The sequence below is a fragment of the Carlito syrichta genome, unplaced genomic scaffold (assembly GCF_000164805.1).
Source record: "Carlito syrichta isolate Samal-C Ts95f unplaced genomic scaffold, Tarsius_syrichta-2.0.1 Scaffold126411, whole genome shotgun sequence".
Taxonomy (NCBI): Eukaryota; Metazoa; Chordata; class Mammalia; order Primates; family Tarsiidae; genus Carlito; species Carlito syrichta.
Genome location: NW_007070507.1, coordinates 293,500 through 312,067, shown reverse-complemented (window position 1 = coordinate 312,067; position 18,568 = coordinate 293,500). Strand labels below are relative to the sequence as shown.

The window sequence follows — 18,568 nt, the reverse complement described above, 5'->3', positions numbered from 1 at the left end:
AGGCCTGCCTATGAGAAAACCCAGCTCCCTTGGAAGAGAGATGCCATGGAGGCCACCCTCCAAGGCAGGGAGGCAGGCATGGCACACCCTCATGCCACCCCACACACAGACCGCTCGGCGCCTCCCACTTGAGACTCACTAGCTCTGCAAGGATGCAAGAAAATCCACCACTCTGACCTTCAGGATCCCAAGGTGCCCAAAACATTCCTCCCTGAGAGATGGGGCCTCATTACCATCCGAGCGTACAGAGATGGCAGATACCAGCAGCCTTGACTGGCTTTCTCCATGAAAAGGGATCATTAATCACTGTGAATGCCCATGGGCAGCGTGCCCTCTGCAAGCCCTCTGCAGTCATCCCCCGCACTTTGGGGAGTGAGACCTGCAGCCCCCACACCCTGACCTGGCCGTCTCAGAGTTGGGGTCTCAGCCTCAGCCTGGGTAGGCACAGGCTGCCTGGCGGGCCCCAGCTGCATTTTCTTCAAGGGAAAACCTCAAAAACGTCAGCAGAAAGTACTTAAGGAAATTGTCCAAAGGGGAAATATGTAAAAGTTTAGTATTTTGTTCAACAACTTAAAAAACAGATAGGAAACAACACCAGTATAAAACATTGCATAGCAAATGATTATGTTTGTACAAAATCCAACAAGAAAAACATAATTGTATCATTTAGGATGATGCATAAAATATATTTTGCTAAAAGCAAATCAAAGTTCAGATGGTAACATTTTCCCATTCAGGTGGTGACACCCTCCTGTGAGCAACAGAGACTGTGTGGCCCATGTGGGTAACAGAGGCAGTGACACCACTGGATCTCAGGTATGCAGAATGCAGGCCTCACGGTGCCAGCTGCAGCTTCACCAGACACAGGTGCTACCAAATGACCTGGGCCTCGGGCTCCACTCCATTGGCCAGATGCAAGCACTGAGGGCAGGTCCCTGAGGCCAAATGCTGCAGGAGGCATGAGGACAGCAGAGCGGGAGCAGGCACAGTGACAGCAGTGGTGGCGGCTGCGGGGGCTGGGCCGTCTCCCCTCACTGGTAGGTGACCTTCACGCAAAACGTCTCCTCGTTCTTGTCCTCGTGGTCGTTGATGTAAACCAGAATCTCCTCCTCCCCTGCACTCCGATGAGGCAGGAACCAGAGGCCGATGGTGTAGGTCTCTCCTCCTCCAACCTGGAAAGAAGCAGGTCCAGGTCCACCAGCCGGTCCGCGCCCCTCCAGAAGCCCTGATGCCCGGCCACCAGAGGTCACATGAGCTGACAAGGGCCTGGAAGCCCCATGGGTACTCAAGACCTACAGAGGCCCAGAGCCCAGGGCAGGGACAGAGCTGGTCCCCAGCTGGGTGGCCCACCATCCGTACTCTGCAGCATGCTTATTTGCTTGACCAAATGTCCTAACGTCATTGTAAACCCCCCCTTGGTACGGTGCTCCTCCCATTCTCAGGAGAAGCCTCCCGAAATCTCTGGCAACTGAGGAAACACTGGGCCGCCCAAGTGCGGAATGGCATGTGTCCCTGTCCTCTCCTCAGACTTCCTGAAGAGTGCTCGTGACTGGAGGCACTTGCTTCTAAATGCGGCACTAAGCACCCTGTGTCCAGGCCGGGGTCTCCCAGCACACCCCTCACCTGGAAGGAGTCCTCCTTGAACTGCAGCAGCTCCGGGTGGTCACTGTGCAGGTGGAATGTCCTCCGCAAGGGGTAGGGGTTGGTGTAGGTGATCCCCTTGTTGACACCTTTCCCTTCCCCCGCAGCCATCGTGATCTCAAAGGCCTGAGGAAGGAAGGGATAGGGAGCTGCTGAGGTCACTCATGGGGACAGTCATGGCCCCTTCTCCAAGTATTTCCCAAGCTACAGGAGATCCTGGGAACCTCCATAAGGATCAAACAGATGAGTTCCCTAGAGCCCCCAGCCCAGAGGACAGCCAGACAGCACAGGAGCACACACTCCGCCCCAGCCTGACGAGAACACTGAACCTGGGGGCCTGAGTCCCAGGTGGGGGCCAAGATGCCCTAACAGCAAGCCCCACCCCTCTGCCTGCACTTGTCACACGTCCACACCTTGGAGATGAGCGGCTGGCGGCAGGAGAGGCACACGAGCCACGAGGCCACCAGCTGGTGGCAGTCCACATCGACCAGGTTGAGGTGGATGAAGCGGCTGCCGGCCTTGAGGGGCCTCACGCTGATATGCAGGTCCTGCAGCCCCCGAGGTGGCAGAATGAAGACCCCTTTGGGATCCGTCTTCAAGAACAAGAGCAGTGAGCCAGGGTAGAGCCATTCACAGTTCGTAAGCAAGGAGCTCCCGGGGATCTACAGCCCAGTGGCCAGGAGAGCCCCTGGTCACTGGCTCAGGGATGCTCAAATCCAGTCACAAAACACCCCCAAGGGCAGCATGGCCACGTCCCAGGTGTGCACTGGGCATGCCCCTCCTCCCTCAAATGCTGCTCCCTGAGGGAGGACTCCCAGCGTCTCCGGCGGAGACACTGGTCCCTGGCTGGGACGGGGCTGCCACTGTCCAGACATAGCTGAGGCTCCGTCCACGCCAGAGCTCCCAGTACAAACTGTGGGGTGGTTTGCATGCCACTCACCCCACAATGGCAAAACTAACAAAGGCGGTTTTAACGAAGTCCCTGGGAGGCGCATTTCCATGGCTGGCGGTGCTAGGAAAGCTGTCACAGGACCACCCGCAGAGCCATGGCTGGGGCCTGCCATTCAGCCGCCAGGATGGGGTGAGGGCAGTCCCCACACAGCCCCCAGCAAGGCCATACCTTCAGCTCCTGGGGATGCGAGGTGAAAGCTCTGACTTTCCTCACGGTCTGTGTTCCCCGGAGGACAAGCGACAGGCGGGTCAGCTGGCCCGTGATGCAGGAGACATCCACACGCTGCAGGGAGTGCAGGTAGACCTGCCACGTCTGCACGGGCACCGCCAGCCAGCGATCCCTGTGGCAGGACAGGAGCCGTCGACACTTGTCCCCACGGACCTGGCACCCGCCCATGGGAGGCCATGAGGGCTGCTGAGAGGTGAGCCGCCAGGAGGTGGGCCACCAGGCGGGGGTGGGGGCCTGCCAGAGGCTGAGCAAGGAAGCCCCAGAGCACAGGGCTGAGAAGAAGGGGCTGTGCCGGCTGCTCTCACCCCAGCTGCCCCCTGCCGCCACCACAGAAGCTCTGCGCGGGGCTGTGGCTCCCACGCCACTTGTCTGTGCCCAGGAGGCTGCCCAGGCCCAGGCTGCTCAGGAACCACACACAGGCTCTGGTCCAATATGCAAACAAGCTTCCCCCCAAACGAACGTTCTGAGGCTAAGCCGCAGGCAGTGCGCGTGGGAGACAGGGTGCGGGGACACGTGGGCCTGAGCACGGGTGCCCCTGGGAGCATCTCAGCGCCAAGACTCCGCTGACCTGCTTGGTGGCAGAATGGGGCTGGGTGATGATGAGGACGCTGCTGAGGACGTGATCACGGGGCACAGGAGGGCTGGCGCAGCCCCTCACCCCGCAGTGGGCCATGAAGGCAGATGCCCCCTGCCCTGTACTCAGAAGCACCACTGGAGATCTTCCTGCTCACACCAGTTTTAAAGGATTCTCAAAGAGCAGGAGATCGAACGTCAGAGGAAAAGGTAAAGGGACCACGGCACTTCAACTGGGCAGGTGGAGGGCCAGCCCATCATGCTCTTCGGACCCCAGAAACAACGGCCACCACCTTCCACCTCCCCAGGCGGCCACTGCCTGGTTCCCTCAGTTCAGCTTAGAGACTCAGCAAGAAAGTAGAAGGCTGCAAGTGGCTCCTGGCACTGCCTGGAGACAGAAGCCACCTCGTCGCTCTCCTTGGCGGGGACATCACACGTCCCAAGTCTCTCAGGCCGTGTGCACCACTTGAAGCAGAGGCCCCTACTGGCCTGGAAGTGGGCAGCAGAGTCTGACCCACAAGCAGAGGCCTGATGAGCCCCTTCCCCGGGTTGGGAGCGGGCCAGGCCCACTTTCCACCCCCAGCAGCCCCCACTCCCACCTCCCCCCTCCTCTGCCACTGTCCCCAGGTCCCGAGGCCTGTGCACTTACGAGTAAATGAGGACAAAGAAGTCTTTAATCTCCGGGCTCAGACCGCTAGCTACCTTCAGAAACACGTCCCGTGGCTCCCCAGGACCCTGTGAGCAGATGTGAGTACATCAGGGGCCAACCACGTGCAGGCTTTCCGACCACAGCCACCAAGGCTGCAGAGACCCACGGGGGACAGCCAGCCCGTCCCCCTGTGCATTCACTTTCTGACTAGTCAGAATCACTACTCACTACAAGAGAAAATCATTAGCTCCTTGATTTTATATGGATCTCAATAATTATATTCTACAGGAGATTTTTATCTAGTTTCCTAACCCATCATAATACAGCCATTGCTGTTATCCTTTACACAATGGTAATTAATAAGTGCCTTAATTGCCACTTTGTTTCATGCCTTTTTAAAATTTAAATTCAGATGATCAAAGAACTGATCTGTTAGTGGAAAAAATAAAAACACATTCATAAAGCTCTCACAAGGATGTCAAAATAGCCCCCTAGCACCTTGGGGAAAAACACGTAGCCTACAACCTGAAGTGATGGGCTCCCAGGAGACACAGGGAAAAGACGGCATGGGCGGGGGACCTGCTCAGAAGGACCTGCCTAAGACAGGCAACAACGCCACCTACCACATTCTGTGTCTCGCAAATGACGTTTGGGTCGCTGCATCGAACGTGGACTGGGGGTTCCTTGCCAGGTATTCCCACTGGAGCACCTAGGATAGGGAAAGTGTCCAAAAACATTCTGCTCCACAGCCCAGGCCTGTGTTGCAGGCAGCCCTATGTCACATCCTATGGGACAGGCCTGACCCGTCACAGACAGCCTTGCAAGTCACAACCTCTAGGGCAGGCCCAGCCTTCACTGGGATGGCCCTGAGTGCCATGACCTCGAGGGCAGACCCACACTGAGATGACCCCGGGTACCGTATCCTGCAGGACAGACCTGGCCTGTGTCACAGACAGTCATGCATGTCACAACCTCTAGGGCAGGCCCATCCTTCACTGAGATGGCCCTGAGTGCCATGACCTCGAGGGCAGACCCACATTGAGATGACCCCGGGTACTACATCCTACAGGACAGGCCTGGCCAGTGTCACAGACAGCCATGCATGTCATGACCTCTAGGGCAGGCCCGGCCTGCATCAAGATGGCCCTGTGTGCTAGGACAGGCTGGGACCTGCCACAGGTACTCATCAAAACGCTTTCTAGGGAAACAGATGATGTTGACCCTACCCCAGGATACCTGCATTGATACTGCCCTTCCACCCCCGTGGACCTAGCCACCTCCTCTGGGGATCCAGAGAGAGCACACAGAACATGCTACAACATGAAGACCACCCTCTGCTCTGCAGGGCTCCTGCTGGAAAAGTGCACCAGCATCTGAGGAGACAGCTGTCCCCTAGGCATAGCCCTCCGTCTGATGGGACAGACCTGGGCCACAGGAGCCGGGGCTTTAGAAGAGTGACATCAGCCAGCAAATGTGTTCCACATCATCTCAGAGGAGGCAAGAAGGTGGCTGTTTCAAACCATAAAGGCAGGAGGCAGAATTTGTAAGGCATCACATGCTATCAGTGTCAGTAACATCTGCCATTCTGGAAGACCTCATCATCAGCTGAACCTGCAAGAGGCTGGCCACAGGGTCAGCATGGGACCTGCCTGGAAGTGTGTGCCAGGGCAACAAGCGAACAGCCTTCTTCAGGAAGGTAAGCTCTGGATGGTAGAAGCGGAAGACCTGGTCCACCACGTGGGGCTGCAGCTCCACGGTCAGGTGGAGCACGGCGATGGGCCTGCCGCCGCCACCGCCACCGCTTGCACGGAACACAACCTGCAAGGAAGCAGACCACAGGCCGTCAGGACTGGCACACGGCCATGGGCAGCCTCGTGTCCCTCCTTGGACAGCACAGGATCTCCACTATCGCCAAGACCCTCCCCACGAGGTGGGAAGGACAGGCATCATCAGAGAGGTGGGGACTGAGGCTGCAGCAGCAAGCGCCCTCCCCAGCGGCACCTCTGGGCAAGGCCTGGACCGGCACCCCACACAGGCATGCACCAGGCGAGCAACTGTTGCTTTCTTAAGTGAGGCACAGCCCCTACACCAAGTGGAAAAGGTCTGCTGTCCCCGAGTCAAAACCTATTCCAGCCATAATGCATGTTTCATGCAGGAAGTTATTCAGCTATCACGGCACACACCAGGTCAGACAAATGCCACAGCACAGCACACACCACATCACGACCTGCCCCAGTGTTCCCTGTTCCTGTGTGCATGTGTGATGTGCGTGCATGTGCTGTGCTTCAAGGACAGCCACCACTGCTGCCACAAAGGCCTCCAGCTTCATACTCAGGGAACCGAGGGTGGCAAGAAACAAAAGAGATGCCTCTATGCCAGACGCCCGGCAAGTGATGCCAGTGTCTGGACGAAGCCACCACTGCCCTGTGAGGCCATGAGGAAAGCCTGCCTCCGAGGCCTGCTCCCACGTCAGCCCCTGCCCTAAATCTGGCCCCGACCCCTCCCCTTCCAGGAGGGCAAAGGGCATAAGGGGCAGGCTCCGAAAGGCCACATCACCCCAGATACTGGCACATGCGGCTCTGTCTGCTGGAGGACACCCAGCTCACGCTGCCGCAAGGTCATGGGAATATATGAGAAGACACACTGAGCCTGGCCATGGGAATATAAAAAATACCCAGGCTCAGTGTGTCTTCTCCCCTTTACCTTGGCATGTTTCGTGGGCATCACGCTGGACTTCCACAGTGGGTCGACATCCACGCCCTTCTCGAAGTTCAGCTCAGAAGCCTGTGAGAATCCAGTTGGCATGATGGGTCAGAGGTGGCATCGCAGGGGGCCAGCACTTGTATGGGTGGAACAGCCACCGTGGCTAAGATAGCTCCACACGCTGTCTCATGTGCTCCCACACTCACCCTCAGGCAGTAACATCATGGAGGAAGCACAGGTTATCACGAGCCAACGAAATAGCAGGTCCCAAATGATAACCTGGCTCTGCCTGCGGTCTCACCCACTGTCCTCACAGCTGTACCAAGAGCCAGCATGGTCACCCATGAGCCTATAGGCAGTTCTCAAGCCTACTTACTCAAGTGAGGCCCATCACCTACAGAGCTGACTTCAGAAGGGCAGTCAAAGGCTGAAACAGCTGGGTGGGATGGTTCATGCCTGTAACCACAACACTTTGGAAGGCTGAGGTGGAAGGACTACTTGTGCCCAGGAGTTCAAGATCAGCCTAGGCAACATAGTAAAACCCCGCCTCTACAAAAATTCAGAAAGTTAGCCAGGCATAATGGTGCACGCCTGTAGTTCCAGTTACTCAGGAGGCTGAGGCGGAAAGATTGCCTGAGCCCCGAACACAGAGGCCGTGGTGAAGACAAAATATTCTAGAACACACACCCTGCACTCCACCCCCATCTCTCTCTCTCTCTCTCTCTCTCTCTCACACACACACACACACACACACACACACACACACACACGGTATGACCCACCCCTCTAAGGGTGCACCTTGCATAGAGGGGTCAATGCTACAGTCAAGGAAGCAAACAACATGGACTGCAGAGTAGAAAATGCTAACAAATTCAACCCGCTAGCTCCACCGAGCCTTACGTAGCTCAGTAAAGGGAATTAATCAGGAGAAGACAGGCCAGCCTCCTGACCCCACAGGTCGGGAAAGGGATGACTGGCTGCTGTGAGACGCGCAGGTACCCAGCAGGGGCCAGGTAGTGAGTGCAGTGGACAGTGCCTGGGGCTAACCCGTCTGCCACAGGCCCGGGGGACACTGCTGGAGACCCGAAGGCGTGTTTGGCTGCCTGTCGTCCTCTAAGCAATGAGCGCCCGTGTGCCTGACGCCCGCACCTGCGCCTCGACAAGCGGCCCTGCAGAGCAGCTCTGGAACTTGAAGGGGATGTGGGCGGTCTCACGCGGGCGCAGGTACAGCCGGGGGCCCAGGCCACCATGCAGATGGAACATGTCCTCCTCCACGGGTGTGTGCAGGCCGGCGGCGTCTTTGAAGTCCCTCCACTCTCGACTGTCCACGATGACGCTAGGGAAGGCAGTGTCCCGGCATCAGGTGCTTCCTCCCGAAGGGCCCACGGGAGGACGCATCCGCCCTCCGAAGAGCTCAAGGAGCGGGAGAGGGAACCGCCTTGGCTCTTGAGCAGAATCTGAGCCGCGCAGATGGGGCGCCTGGCTGTCCCCAACACAGACTGGGGTGGGGGCTGTGCAACTCTCACCTGAGCTCAGGGTTGTCGATCTCCACCATCACTGTGTGCTGCGTGTTGTGGGGGTTCTTCAGCACGAACTCAAAGAACTCAGCAGTGCCCAGCGTGGCGTAGAGCGTGTGCTGCGTGGTAATGGCCCGGCTCAGCACGCAGGTGATGCTCTCGGCCTTGGTGCGCTCCCGGTAGGCGTCGATGACCCGCAGGTCCCGTGAGTGCTGTGCACGGATGCTCTGCTGGGCCTGCAAGAGAGGGGGGCTGGCAGGGTGGGCACAGGTCCGGAATGCTCTCCTCATGGAGGGCTGGCTGTCCAGCCTAACGCTCCACTGGCATTGGGACGTACTCCCTGGCTGCCCCCCGTGTGGAGGTCCACATCGCAGCCGTGGCTTCCTGGCCCTGGCCTGTGGGGGGCCTGCCTCATGGAGGGGAGTCTGCCCTGCACGCTGCCGAGAGACTCTTCTCAGCCATGATGCTGGCACCCAGGCTCCGTGGGGGAAATTACAACAGAGATTTCAGAAAAGAAGGAAGAATGGCCTCAAAACAGCAGGCTTTACCTGGCCAGGTCCCCAGCATGGTGTCGGGAGCCCCGTCTGCAGCCAGAGTCATGGGAGGGGGCATGTCCCTGGCCTTGAGCCTCGTGCAAGGTCAGAGTCTGGAAACCCGCACGCTGCCTCAGTGCTGTTCGGCCTCCTTCTTCTGATGTCCTAGCAACTCCATGGGCTCGGCTGACACACGTGGTCTACAGGATGGGAACTAGCTGTTTTCCCTTTGGGCCTTAGGTTAAAAGTGAGGCCCATCGGAGGCCGCCTTGCAGGATCTAAGACCGGGAAGAGGCCACCCCCACGCTGGGGAGTCAGTCATGCTGTGGCTGCTCCAAGGTCCTGCCTTGCTCAGGTACCCGGAACCGTCTATCTAACAAGGAGGAAGCTGAGACATCACAGGGACTGGCTGACTTCAATGCACTCAGTCTTTATCTCAAAAGGTAAGCACACAACGTGATTTTTGACTTAAACAACATTGGACATTGGTTTTCTAAAATCCAACACTCAGGCATTCCCTCTGTGAGGGCTAAAGCTGCACCTTTCATTTCTCCTGGGGGACCTGGAAACAGGAGGGTGGCCTTGTCCACAATGGAGGCCCACCTCTGTCAGGTTTCACAGTTAGAGCTTTTAATACAGTGCAGCCTCTGAAAGACTGCGCTGGACACAGGGAAGAGACCTAGAACAGAGCTTTTCAACCTCCGGGCTCACACAGCACACCGTCCTGACCCACTCCTAGCTGAAGGGACATAATCTACTCTGCCCACCAGTACAGTGGTCCCCAAGGTGATATTGTGGCAGCCCTTAGGGCGAGACTGCACGTCTCTGACACCATGCCCAAGACTTCACGCAGATGCAATGAACTCGTCACACATGTGAGAGGTCAAGCGGGGACATGGCAGGCTGGCTTAGCAGCAGCTTGGTGTCACTCTCTTCCTGCAGAAGCCCCATCATGGAATTCTCATCCTTTTCCGTAAAGGTTCTCAAAGCACTAGAAGGGATAGGAACCTTCATATATTTGATAAATTGATTTGCTTTCACCCCAAAATTCTGCAGGGATACTGAGCCAGGAAATCTTTAGGATGTGATGGAAAATTTTCGTGTACTATTAACCCAATCACTTCCAAATCCATATTAAAAAGAGGGCTCGGGCTGTCAATTTCTCTATCTGAGCACACCAAGTAAAAGTCAGTCAAATTAATAATAATACCAACACCAGCCTCACGGCTCTCCTCTGTGGAGGCCTTGCTGCCGCCAGGCCAGCCCCTCTCTGACCCTCTCTGACGTGGGACCTGTTGCGGCCCTGAGGTAAAACTGGCGGAGCCACGGTCCTCCAGGCCGGGCCTCTAAGGGCCACAGCCTCAAGTCCCACCTACCAGGTAGGAGGAGGGCTTGGGGTGCCCTCCAGGCCTGGGAGGAGACACCACCCACATCCTGCCCCCTCAGCCCCCTCCCAGCCCCTCCTCCACCCTGAGCCCTGACCCTGCCAATCCCGCAGGCTGTGGCCAGGCCTCCCCACCCATGTGGGTTTCCCGCCAAGCCCTCGCCCTCTCTCCGCTATACTGAGCAGAATGAGGGCAGGGACCACGGCTTCTCCATCTGCCCGGGAGCACCGAGGCCTGGCTCAGAGCAGGTGAGGGGCTTTGTCCCTGGAGGTCGGTCATCAGGAAGAGAAGGGGCATCTTCTTTTCAGATATTGGCTTGCCTGGGTGTCAAGGGAACCTCGGAAGGTCCTTCTCAAGGCTCTGTGTTAGGCCCATAAGATACAACTACTCCCTCCTCCCACTTCTTAGTTGCAAAATAATAAGAGTCTGCTGAATTGTCAGCCAAGAAAGGAAATTTTTCTAGTTAGAATGATGACACAACCTGAGATATGTAAGTTGTTCATAGCTCTGGTCCCCAAACCTGGGGGAACCTCAGAATCCCCTGTAGAGCATTCCTAAAAACTCAGGCTCCAGAGCCACCCCCAGAACCACAGAATCCGTCTCCTGGGGTAAAGCCCAAGAATGGGCTGTGATGAAAAGCTCTCCAGGTAATTCCAACTTGCCAATGTCCCCAGGCAGCTGACACAGTCCAGTTCTCTTATATCCTACCTGGGAGGAGAGTGGTGTGTGGGAGATGGGGAGGAACAGAGAGCACAATGGTATGTGGGGTCCCAGGAGCCCCGGGCAGGCAGGCAGCCCTCACCAGTATGCTGGTCCCGAGCCGGCCAAGCTCTGCCCCGGACTCCTGCTGGCGCACAGACCTCAGGCGCTCCAGCTTGCGCCTGCGGACAGCATCCAACTCGCGGCCGGTGCCCCGGGGCCCCTGGCTCCCCCGGGTGTGTGTCAACAGCATGGCAGCCAGCTCACTGTCCACATCCACCAGCTTCTGTGCCTGGACCACGTTCCTTCCTGCTGAAAGGATCAGAGAAGGAGCCGGAGGAAGTGTGGTGTCTCCCTTCTGTGAGCAGAGCGGGTGATGGGCCCTCCTAGAACCACCCCTCAGGGAGGAAGCCCAAGGAATGAGTCTTGGTCTTCGTGTAGATCCACTCTGTGTAGTTCTGAGATGTAGACAGAGATGGTAATTTTATAACCTGGTCTCTACAGCAGTCATCCTTCCACCAGCCTCTAAAGTGAAAGGAATTCTGAGTCGAGTCCTTAGATACAAAGTTATCAATACACAATCAGGTGATTTCCAGGAGAACAGTCAGTGTTCTAGAAGCTCACGCTCTCAGGATTGCCAAGGGCCCACTTACACCCTCGCCAGGTCTGCTGGCCTCGGCTCACTGGCAGCCCCTTCTGGGAGCAGCCCCTGTAGGTTGGGCAAGAGCTCTCAGAGGCAGGATTCATCTCACTGGACCCTCATGTCACCTAGTGCAGGGTGTCAGGAGCCCCAAGTTCAGATCAGGAATTGAGGTTCAGAGGGGCTGTATCCATGGCCAGAGGCTTGTAGCTGGGACGGGAGAAGTGGGGCAGGCCTGGCCGCAAAGCTCCCACTCTCAACCCTGCCCCAGTCACCTCTGAATTGCCTGACCCCAGGGCAGCTGTCTCCTTCAGGGCAGCTCTACTCAAATCCTGGACACACGATGAAAGCTGTTTAGCAAATAAATAGTAGCCTATATGGGCCAGAGGCCACCCATGGATGGGCATTTTCTTGCTTCCAGGACAGAGCTGGGACTTAAGGTTTCATGGAACTGTGCTTGGTGACAAGGCCATGTTGCAAGCTGACACATTAGATTCCAAGACAATCACTCACCCCAGCACCAGCAGGGCAGGGGAAGGGCACCCTTACTTAGGATCTGGGTTCTCTCTTACTCTCAGGCGCCACCCGAATCCTCCCAGCCTGGCTCCCTTTCTATTAGCGGGCATCAGCAGACCCCGCAGAAGCCCCCACATAGTGCTACAGCAATATGCCTCCCCCACACCTTCTCACAGGTAACAAGGGCTGTCCCCCAGGTTCCTCACCACCATTCTACTTTAAAGCCACTTAACTGCTTTTCAGATGTCTCGAGTTGGTCTTAAACGATGCCCCAAAGAGCATCATCTGTGTCTCTGGGCCCAGATGCGGGAGGAAGCCCAGCCTGGAATCGGGTCTGAGCTGCCTGTGGCCGCAGCTGCACACGGAGGGACAGGGCAAGCAGGGCCTCTCATAAGCTCAAGTTTCCGTACTGCATCACCCCAGCAAATGCCCCTCCCAGTTCCAGGAGAGGAAATAAAGTCCCAGAGTGACCGTGTGGGACCACACTTGGAGAGAGGCAGAAAGCACTGAAAACCTTTCAAAAATAATGTGTCACCTCCTAATTCCACAGCGCTGCCCAGTGGGTGAGATGTGAGCGTGCTAATGGAACACCCTAGTCACAGTTCTGGCCAAAGCAGGGCCTAGAGGACCCCTGGCTGCAAGGGCTCGTGACCCTCTCGACAACCCCTGCAGCTCCTGGGCTGCTGGCCGAGCCCCTGACCGGTTGCACCCTGAGGTGGGGGTTTTGTAAGTCATCTCAGCCTCCTCTCACTCTGCGGAGTTGGCTCTACCTCCACTCTCCAAGTGGTCAGGGGCACCAGCTGAGAATGAAGCACTGACCAAAGCAGGAGTCCAGATGCGAAGCCGAGTGCCCCACCCATAACCACTTCACAGGCCAAGTCGCCTGACCCTCCTTTGCCTTGGTTTTTCGGTATTAAAATGAGGAAGCTGGCCCAGAACAGATTCTCACCCTGCTCAGATCATGGACTATGGCCCGCTTGGAACATCTCAGGTTTCACCCCTGGGAGAACACTCAGAAGGACCATAGGTCTCTTAGAACGTCTCAGTTCCTGCTCCTTGGGAGAACCCTCAGATGGACCATGGCCTCCTGGAACGTCTCAGGCCCTGCTCCCTGTGAGAACCCTCAGATGGACTATAAGCATCTTGGAACCATCTCAGGTCTGCTCCCTGGGAGAACCCTCGGGAGCCTCTTGGAACATCTCAGGCCCCACTCCCTCAAAGAACACATAAGTTTGCCTGGAGTTTCTGGGGACTTGTTGGATTCTGGAGGCCCCTTCCAGCTCTAACAAGTCACAGATCTGAGACTCCTTCCTGGAGTTCTGGTACAGGGCCAGCAAAGCCAGAGACCAGCAACACAGCAAAACATGGCTGTTTTGAATTCACAAAGATGATCTGCAACCTTTGGGAAATGCTACTTAAAGAGCATTTCCCATTATTCAAGTGAAAAGTACTTTTATATTTGAGTCTATGAGGTCTTACATTTTCTTTTTTTTTTTTTTTTTTTTTTTTGAGTCTCACTCTGTTGCCCAGGCTGGAGTGCAGTGGCATACTCATGGCCACCACAGCTCGACCAGTTGGGCTCAGGCGATCCTTCTGCCTCAGCCTTCCAAGTAGCTGAAACTACAGGCATGTGCTACCATGCTTGGCTTATTTTTTTATCTATTGTAGAGACGAGGTCTCAGCAGGTTGCCCGGGCTGGTCTCGAACTCCTAAGCTCAAGCAATTCTCTCACCTCAGTCTCCCAAAATGCTAGGATTATAGGTTTGAGCCACCATGCCTGGCCAGGTCTTACATTTTAAAGGGAAAGGAAAACTTCAGGACTTCCCTATTGTGAAAAAAGAAACTTACCAAGCCCAGATCTTTCTTTCTCAAGTTCTGTAATTGGTTTGTTTCTCCTATTCACAACATGGGGAGTTTCAAATTCATTTTTAAAAAATCAGTCTATGTTCATTCTGATCTTTTCTTCTTTGTCTCTTCCCCAGCAGATGAGCAGTTAACCAGATACAAACGCCACCCGTAGGATCACCATTTCTCTATGAACAGCATAGCCCCCTGCAGAGTCCAGTGTAGAGGGCCAGGGTGTGATCAATGTGGTTGCCCGATGGGGCCTGTGGGTCCACAGGAGCATTTCATCAGGGCACCAAACTGCACGTGGACCACCACAGTCTGGCCCTAAGGCAGTCATTGATGTGAACTTCTCACATGAACACACACACACGGGCACACGCACACATATAGCCTTCTACCTCTCACTCTACCCTGCCCCACACACGCCATCTACAACCCACCCACACATGGGTCCCGCAGTCTCAACTCACGTCTCGGGCTTCCACTCGTGAGGATGCTGCCTCCAGAGAAGTGGCTAGTTCCATCATTTGAGATGACCCGAGACCTGGATGGTGGCAACGCACTAGAATTCTTCACTCTCTGTTCACATAAGTGACCTAAAATGAAGAACACCCCAGCAGGGGTATTAACACCAAATGAGACTCTGAGGAAACAGATTAACCCACCATACAAGAAGCTCTGGCTTTCAAAGCCATCCCCACCCGCTGACATGCTAAAGCCCACAGTACCAATCTCCGTTGTGCTCTGTCTTGCATTGAGAGACAGAAGCAGGAGCTTGTCTTCCTTCGAGTTCTCTCATCTCCTCTATCTCAGTAGCAGCCTGCTTTCTCGTGATGAACCTAAGCCCGTGGCGCTCACATGTGCCTGCACAGAGGTTCTTGCTTCCAGATCTCAGGGTTGCAAGGTGGGATGTGTCACTAACTCCAGTCTCAGCCTTTTGAAAGTCATATTGTTCAGGGAAAGGCCCATGTGTACTTGTGCATGCAGACATTGACTCCAGCATGTCAGTGTGAAGGCACCCCATCACACTGGAGCCTTCACCAGAGCTGTTTTTCTATCAGAAGCCCCTGGAGAGCAGTGCTGGGCCTCAGCATGAGCATGTTCCCAGCAGAGGGGTGCAGCACTCTGCAAGCCCGTAAATGTGAGCATACAGGGAAGCACCATTTGCCCACGGGCATGCTCCCCTGCAAGGGTGGGACTCACTGCCTCTGTGTGGACTTGACTTTCTTTTGGAGTGAGGAAGAGCACAGCGAATTCATGGCCCAAAGTGAACTACCGAGGCGCACAAGATGCTTGTGTTGTTATGTCCCACCCCACCGGGACAGCATTGAGAACCTACAGGCCTGGGGCATCCTGGCCATCTTCCTGGGTGCTGTCGGAAACAGAAACTTCTCTCCTGGGTCTCCCACCTCTCTGGGTTCCCTCGCTCCCTTCCTTCCCTTAGCCCCAGGCAGGAAGGGGACCCTCCTGCCTGGCTGGGCCCCTACTCTGCCTCTCCGCAGACCACCGGCTGCTCTGGGTTCCTTCCTCTTGCCTGTCGAAAGCAGCTGTTTTCAAGGGCAAGCTCAGTGCTGGATGCGTTTGCACGCCCAGGTGGCCACAGAGGTGAGCCACATCCTCCAAGCAACCCAGGTTCTCCTGGTGACAAAGGCGGGGCTGCCCTTGGTGGACATGCAGACATGTCTCTCTCCAAAACGGCTCTGACCTGAGGTGGGGAGGGAGCTGGGCAGGTCTCCAAGCTGCTCTAAATGTCTACGCACCCTCCAGACCAAAGGGACAGCGGCCTAGAATATGGAAAGGCCCTGCAAGCTGGATGCTGAACAGTAGGGGGTGAGGCCAAAGGCATCAGTGCCACAGCAGACCCACCCCAAAGGGACTGTCGAGGGCAGAGGCTCTGTTTAGGAGTAGGCAATGGCTAGATTTAGAAATTGCGGACAGACTCCATCTCCAGGAAACTTCCAGGGAGGTTTATGTAACAGATGGACTGAGAGCCAGCGACACAGCAGTGAGCAGTCCCTGCCTTCAAAACGCTGACATTCTCAAGTTCTTCTGGCCATCCTGTGCATCCTCTGTGTATCTCGGCCCAAGCGGGGCTGGCCTTCTCGCCTGCAGGCCGGAGCTGAGTCTGGCCATCTGCCCTACCGCTACCTTCTTCCCAGTTTCTTCAAAACTGAAGCTCAGGAGGCAAATCCGGTTGAGGCACTGCAGCATTCCTGTCCCCTCCGGTCGGCCACACAGACACACACAGATGCAGACTTCCACCCCTCAGCACCATCCCAGAAGCAGCTTCACAGCTGGGGGTGTCACACATGCGTCAGGTTATCTGCTTGCACTGCTGAGAAATCTGCTCTCGGGTCAGGTGCTGCCTGTGAGCACTCACAGCTGTCACCACGAAGGGCCACACGGTGGCTGCCTCTCCCACCCCAGCAGTGACTAGGAAGGCCAGGAGCACACTGTTCCCGCCATCTCCTTCCAGGGGAATGTCCACCTAGCCGATGTCCCAACAGCTGACACCTCTTGTCCTGTGCTCTTTCTCCTGCAGAAGGACAGCAGCGCCCTCTCCTCGCCTGCTGGGTCCTGCTGCAGCCCCACCAGCTGCTGCTTCTCCCACACAGATTCGCTGTGTTTCCCCATTGCCCCTCCCCTACATCGTACTTTCCCTCTCCCCAAGCAACCCTCTGCTGTGCTTCCCCACCACACCCCCACGGTGCTGCCCCCTCCCCCATAAGCCCCCCGCTGTGCTTTCTCTCTCCTCACACCCCCCACCCCCGCTGTGATTCGCCCCTTCTCGTGTGCCCCCACTGTGCTTCCCCTTCAGGTTGCCCAGCTCCTCGGGCACCTGCAGCATCCACGCCGGCCTACTCTGGGCCTGCTTCCTGAGAACGAGCACCTGGAACGAAGACTGTTCCAGGCCTTTTCTGTTACTTCCTCCTGCAGAGAGCCACCAGAGATCCCATCTCTACCAAGCTGGCCTTCGCCGCCTGCCTCCAGTCCACACTCCTCACAGGGCTCTCCCGCCTCCCCTGCCAATCACGGCAGCTCAAGGCCACGGGATCCCTAAGAAAGGAACCTGGGTCAGTGCCCCTGAACATCACAGCAGCTGTTTATGCCGCCTGGCCTGCTTCGTCTTCTAAAGCCCAAGAAGAACATTATTTCAAGGCAAGATGGGCGCTCAGTCTTGTTCCTCATCTGCACTGATCCTTCCATGGTGCAGATATAAGGCAAACGTCGTAATGAGAAACAGCCTGTCCTCAAGGAGTTCCCAGATTTGTGAGAGAAAACGACAGGCAAAGGAGCAGGCTGGGCAGGGACAGCATGTCGGGCAGGGAGGGGACACAGCCTGATTCAGGGCACAGCCTGCCGGCACCAGGGCCAGAACTCCAGGCACTGGTACTGCCATTCATGCCCCAGGTGCCCAGGTCTTGTGCCTTCCATAGGCTTGGGATAAAGTGCCAAAGGGTCCAAGTCCCTCGGCTTCCTGCCCACAAGCTTAGAGCTCTTTCAGACTCCTGGCTGGCTACAATCCTTCCCATGGGGATTTGCGGCAGGGGCAGCAGTTCATGGGTTGACAGGCCATGGCAAGCTCTCCATCGTGTCCCGAAGGCCTGCTGCAGAGAGGCACACAGCACCTCCACTGCTGTGGGCAACAATGGACCCATCCCACACCTGGGAGGCCCAGAATCTTCCACCTTTCTCAATCACCTTCATCCAACAGCTGGTGGTTCCCTTGATCACAGATGAGAAGGCCCCTGGTATGCCCACATCTGATGGAAGTGGGCACAGGCCTTTGTTAAGCCTGTGAAATGCGCCACTCCAAGAAACAGAGAACAGGAAGTCATTGCACAGTCAGGACGGGTCCGGAGGGTTTGCAGGCAGGTGTGCAACATCTTCAGAGCTCCAGGTCTCAGGCCAGCTAATGAGTAACGGCTGCAGCAGGTAAGGCCAGCAGGAACCCATGGGCCACCCTATGGACAAGGGACGCTGTTGGGCCTTGGTATACTTCCTCTCCCTCCATCTATACTCAGAGCTCACAGGAGGATGATCTGGTGACTGAATGTACACATGCGTTTCCACTGGAAAGGGCACAAGTGGCAAAGATGGCATTTCATAAAACACCATTTGCCATCTGAAAGCAGTGCAGGTGTTTTTTCCCCTAGGCGAGATAGAAGGTTATACCAGGACCAACACATATGCTGCAGGGGCAAAAAACTCTCTCCAAACATGTGGGGCTCCTGACACAGCCCTGTAGCAGAGCCAAGCTAGCCGCTGCCAAGCATGCCACCCACATGCAGTCACCCTCAAACTCCATCATTGCCCGCTCTCTTTGAAGTGTTTGGCTTGCTGACATGTGTCCCCTGAGAACACAGATCATGGACCTGTGGGGCCATCCACCCTGATGCCCACCTCCCTGGGGAAGGTCCCTCCAGGAGGGCTGTAGAACACAAGTGACAGGCCGGCTCCCAGCGGGACTCCCTATGGGTCCACACCTTGAGCACTGGGAGAAAAGAGAACATTGCAGTTCTTGTGATTCCTGCATGACAAAAGCCAACCAAAAGGACCTGTCTGAGGGGAGATAACGCCCAGCAAAAAGACAGTCCTCTCCCCATCATAAGGTTCAGAGCAGCCCTGGGCAGAAGTGGCAGCCACCCACGTCCCCATCAGTGGCACAGGTTTCCTTGCATGG

The 18,568-nt window shown here is 56.3% G+C and overlaps 1 protein-coding gene across 1 annotated transcript in view; it reads right to left on the bottom strand.

Moving 5' to 3' along the window:
- Nucleotides 1–536: 536 nt before the first annotated feature.
- Nucleotides 537–18,568, bottom strand: part of NPHP4 (nephrocystin 4) — a 125,034-nt gene continuing 107,002 nt past the window's right edge. The window contains exons 19-30 of the mRNA XM_008048580.1: nt 14,355–14,480; nt 10,984–11,189; nt 8,273–8,499; nt 7,896–8,082; nt 6,747–6,827; nt 5,693–5,861; nt 4,667–4,752; nt 4,044–4,129; nt 2,762–2,933; nt 2,055–2,234; nt 1,624–1,767; nt 537–1,172 (exon numbers count right to left, since the gene is read on the bottom strand). Of these exons, the coding sequence (XP_008046771.1) occupies nt 1,032–1,172; nt 1,624–1,767; nt 2,055–2,234; nt 2,762–2,933; nt 4,044–4,129; nt 4,667–4,752; nt 5,693–5,861; nt 6,747–6,827; nt 7,896–8,082; nt 8,273–8,499; nt 10,984–11,189; nt 14,355–14,480 (1,805 nt within the window). The 3' untranslated portion in view covers nt 537–1,031. The remainder of the gene's footprint in view (nt 1,173–1,623; nt 1,768–2,054; nt 2,235–2,761; nt 2,934–4,043; nt 4,130–4,666; nt 4,753–5,692; nt 5,862–6,746; nt 6,828–7,895; nt 8,083–8,272; nt 8,500–10,983; nt 11,190–14,354; nt 14,481–18,568) is intronic.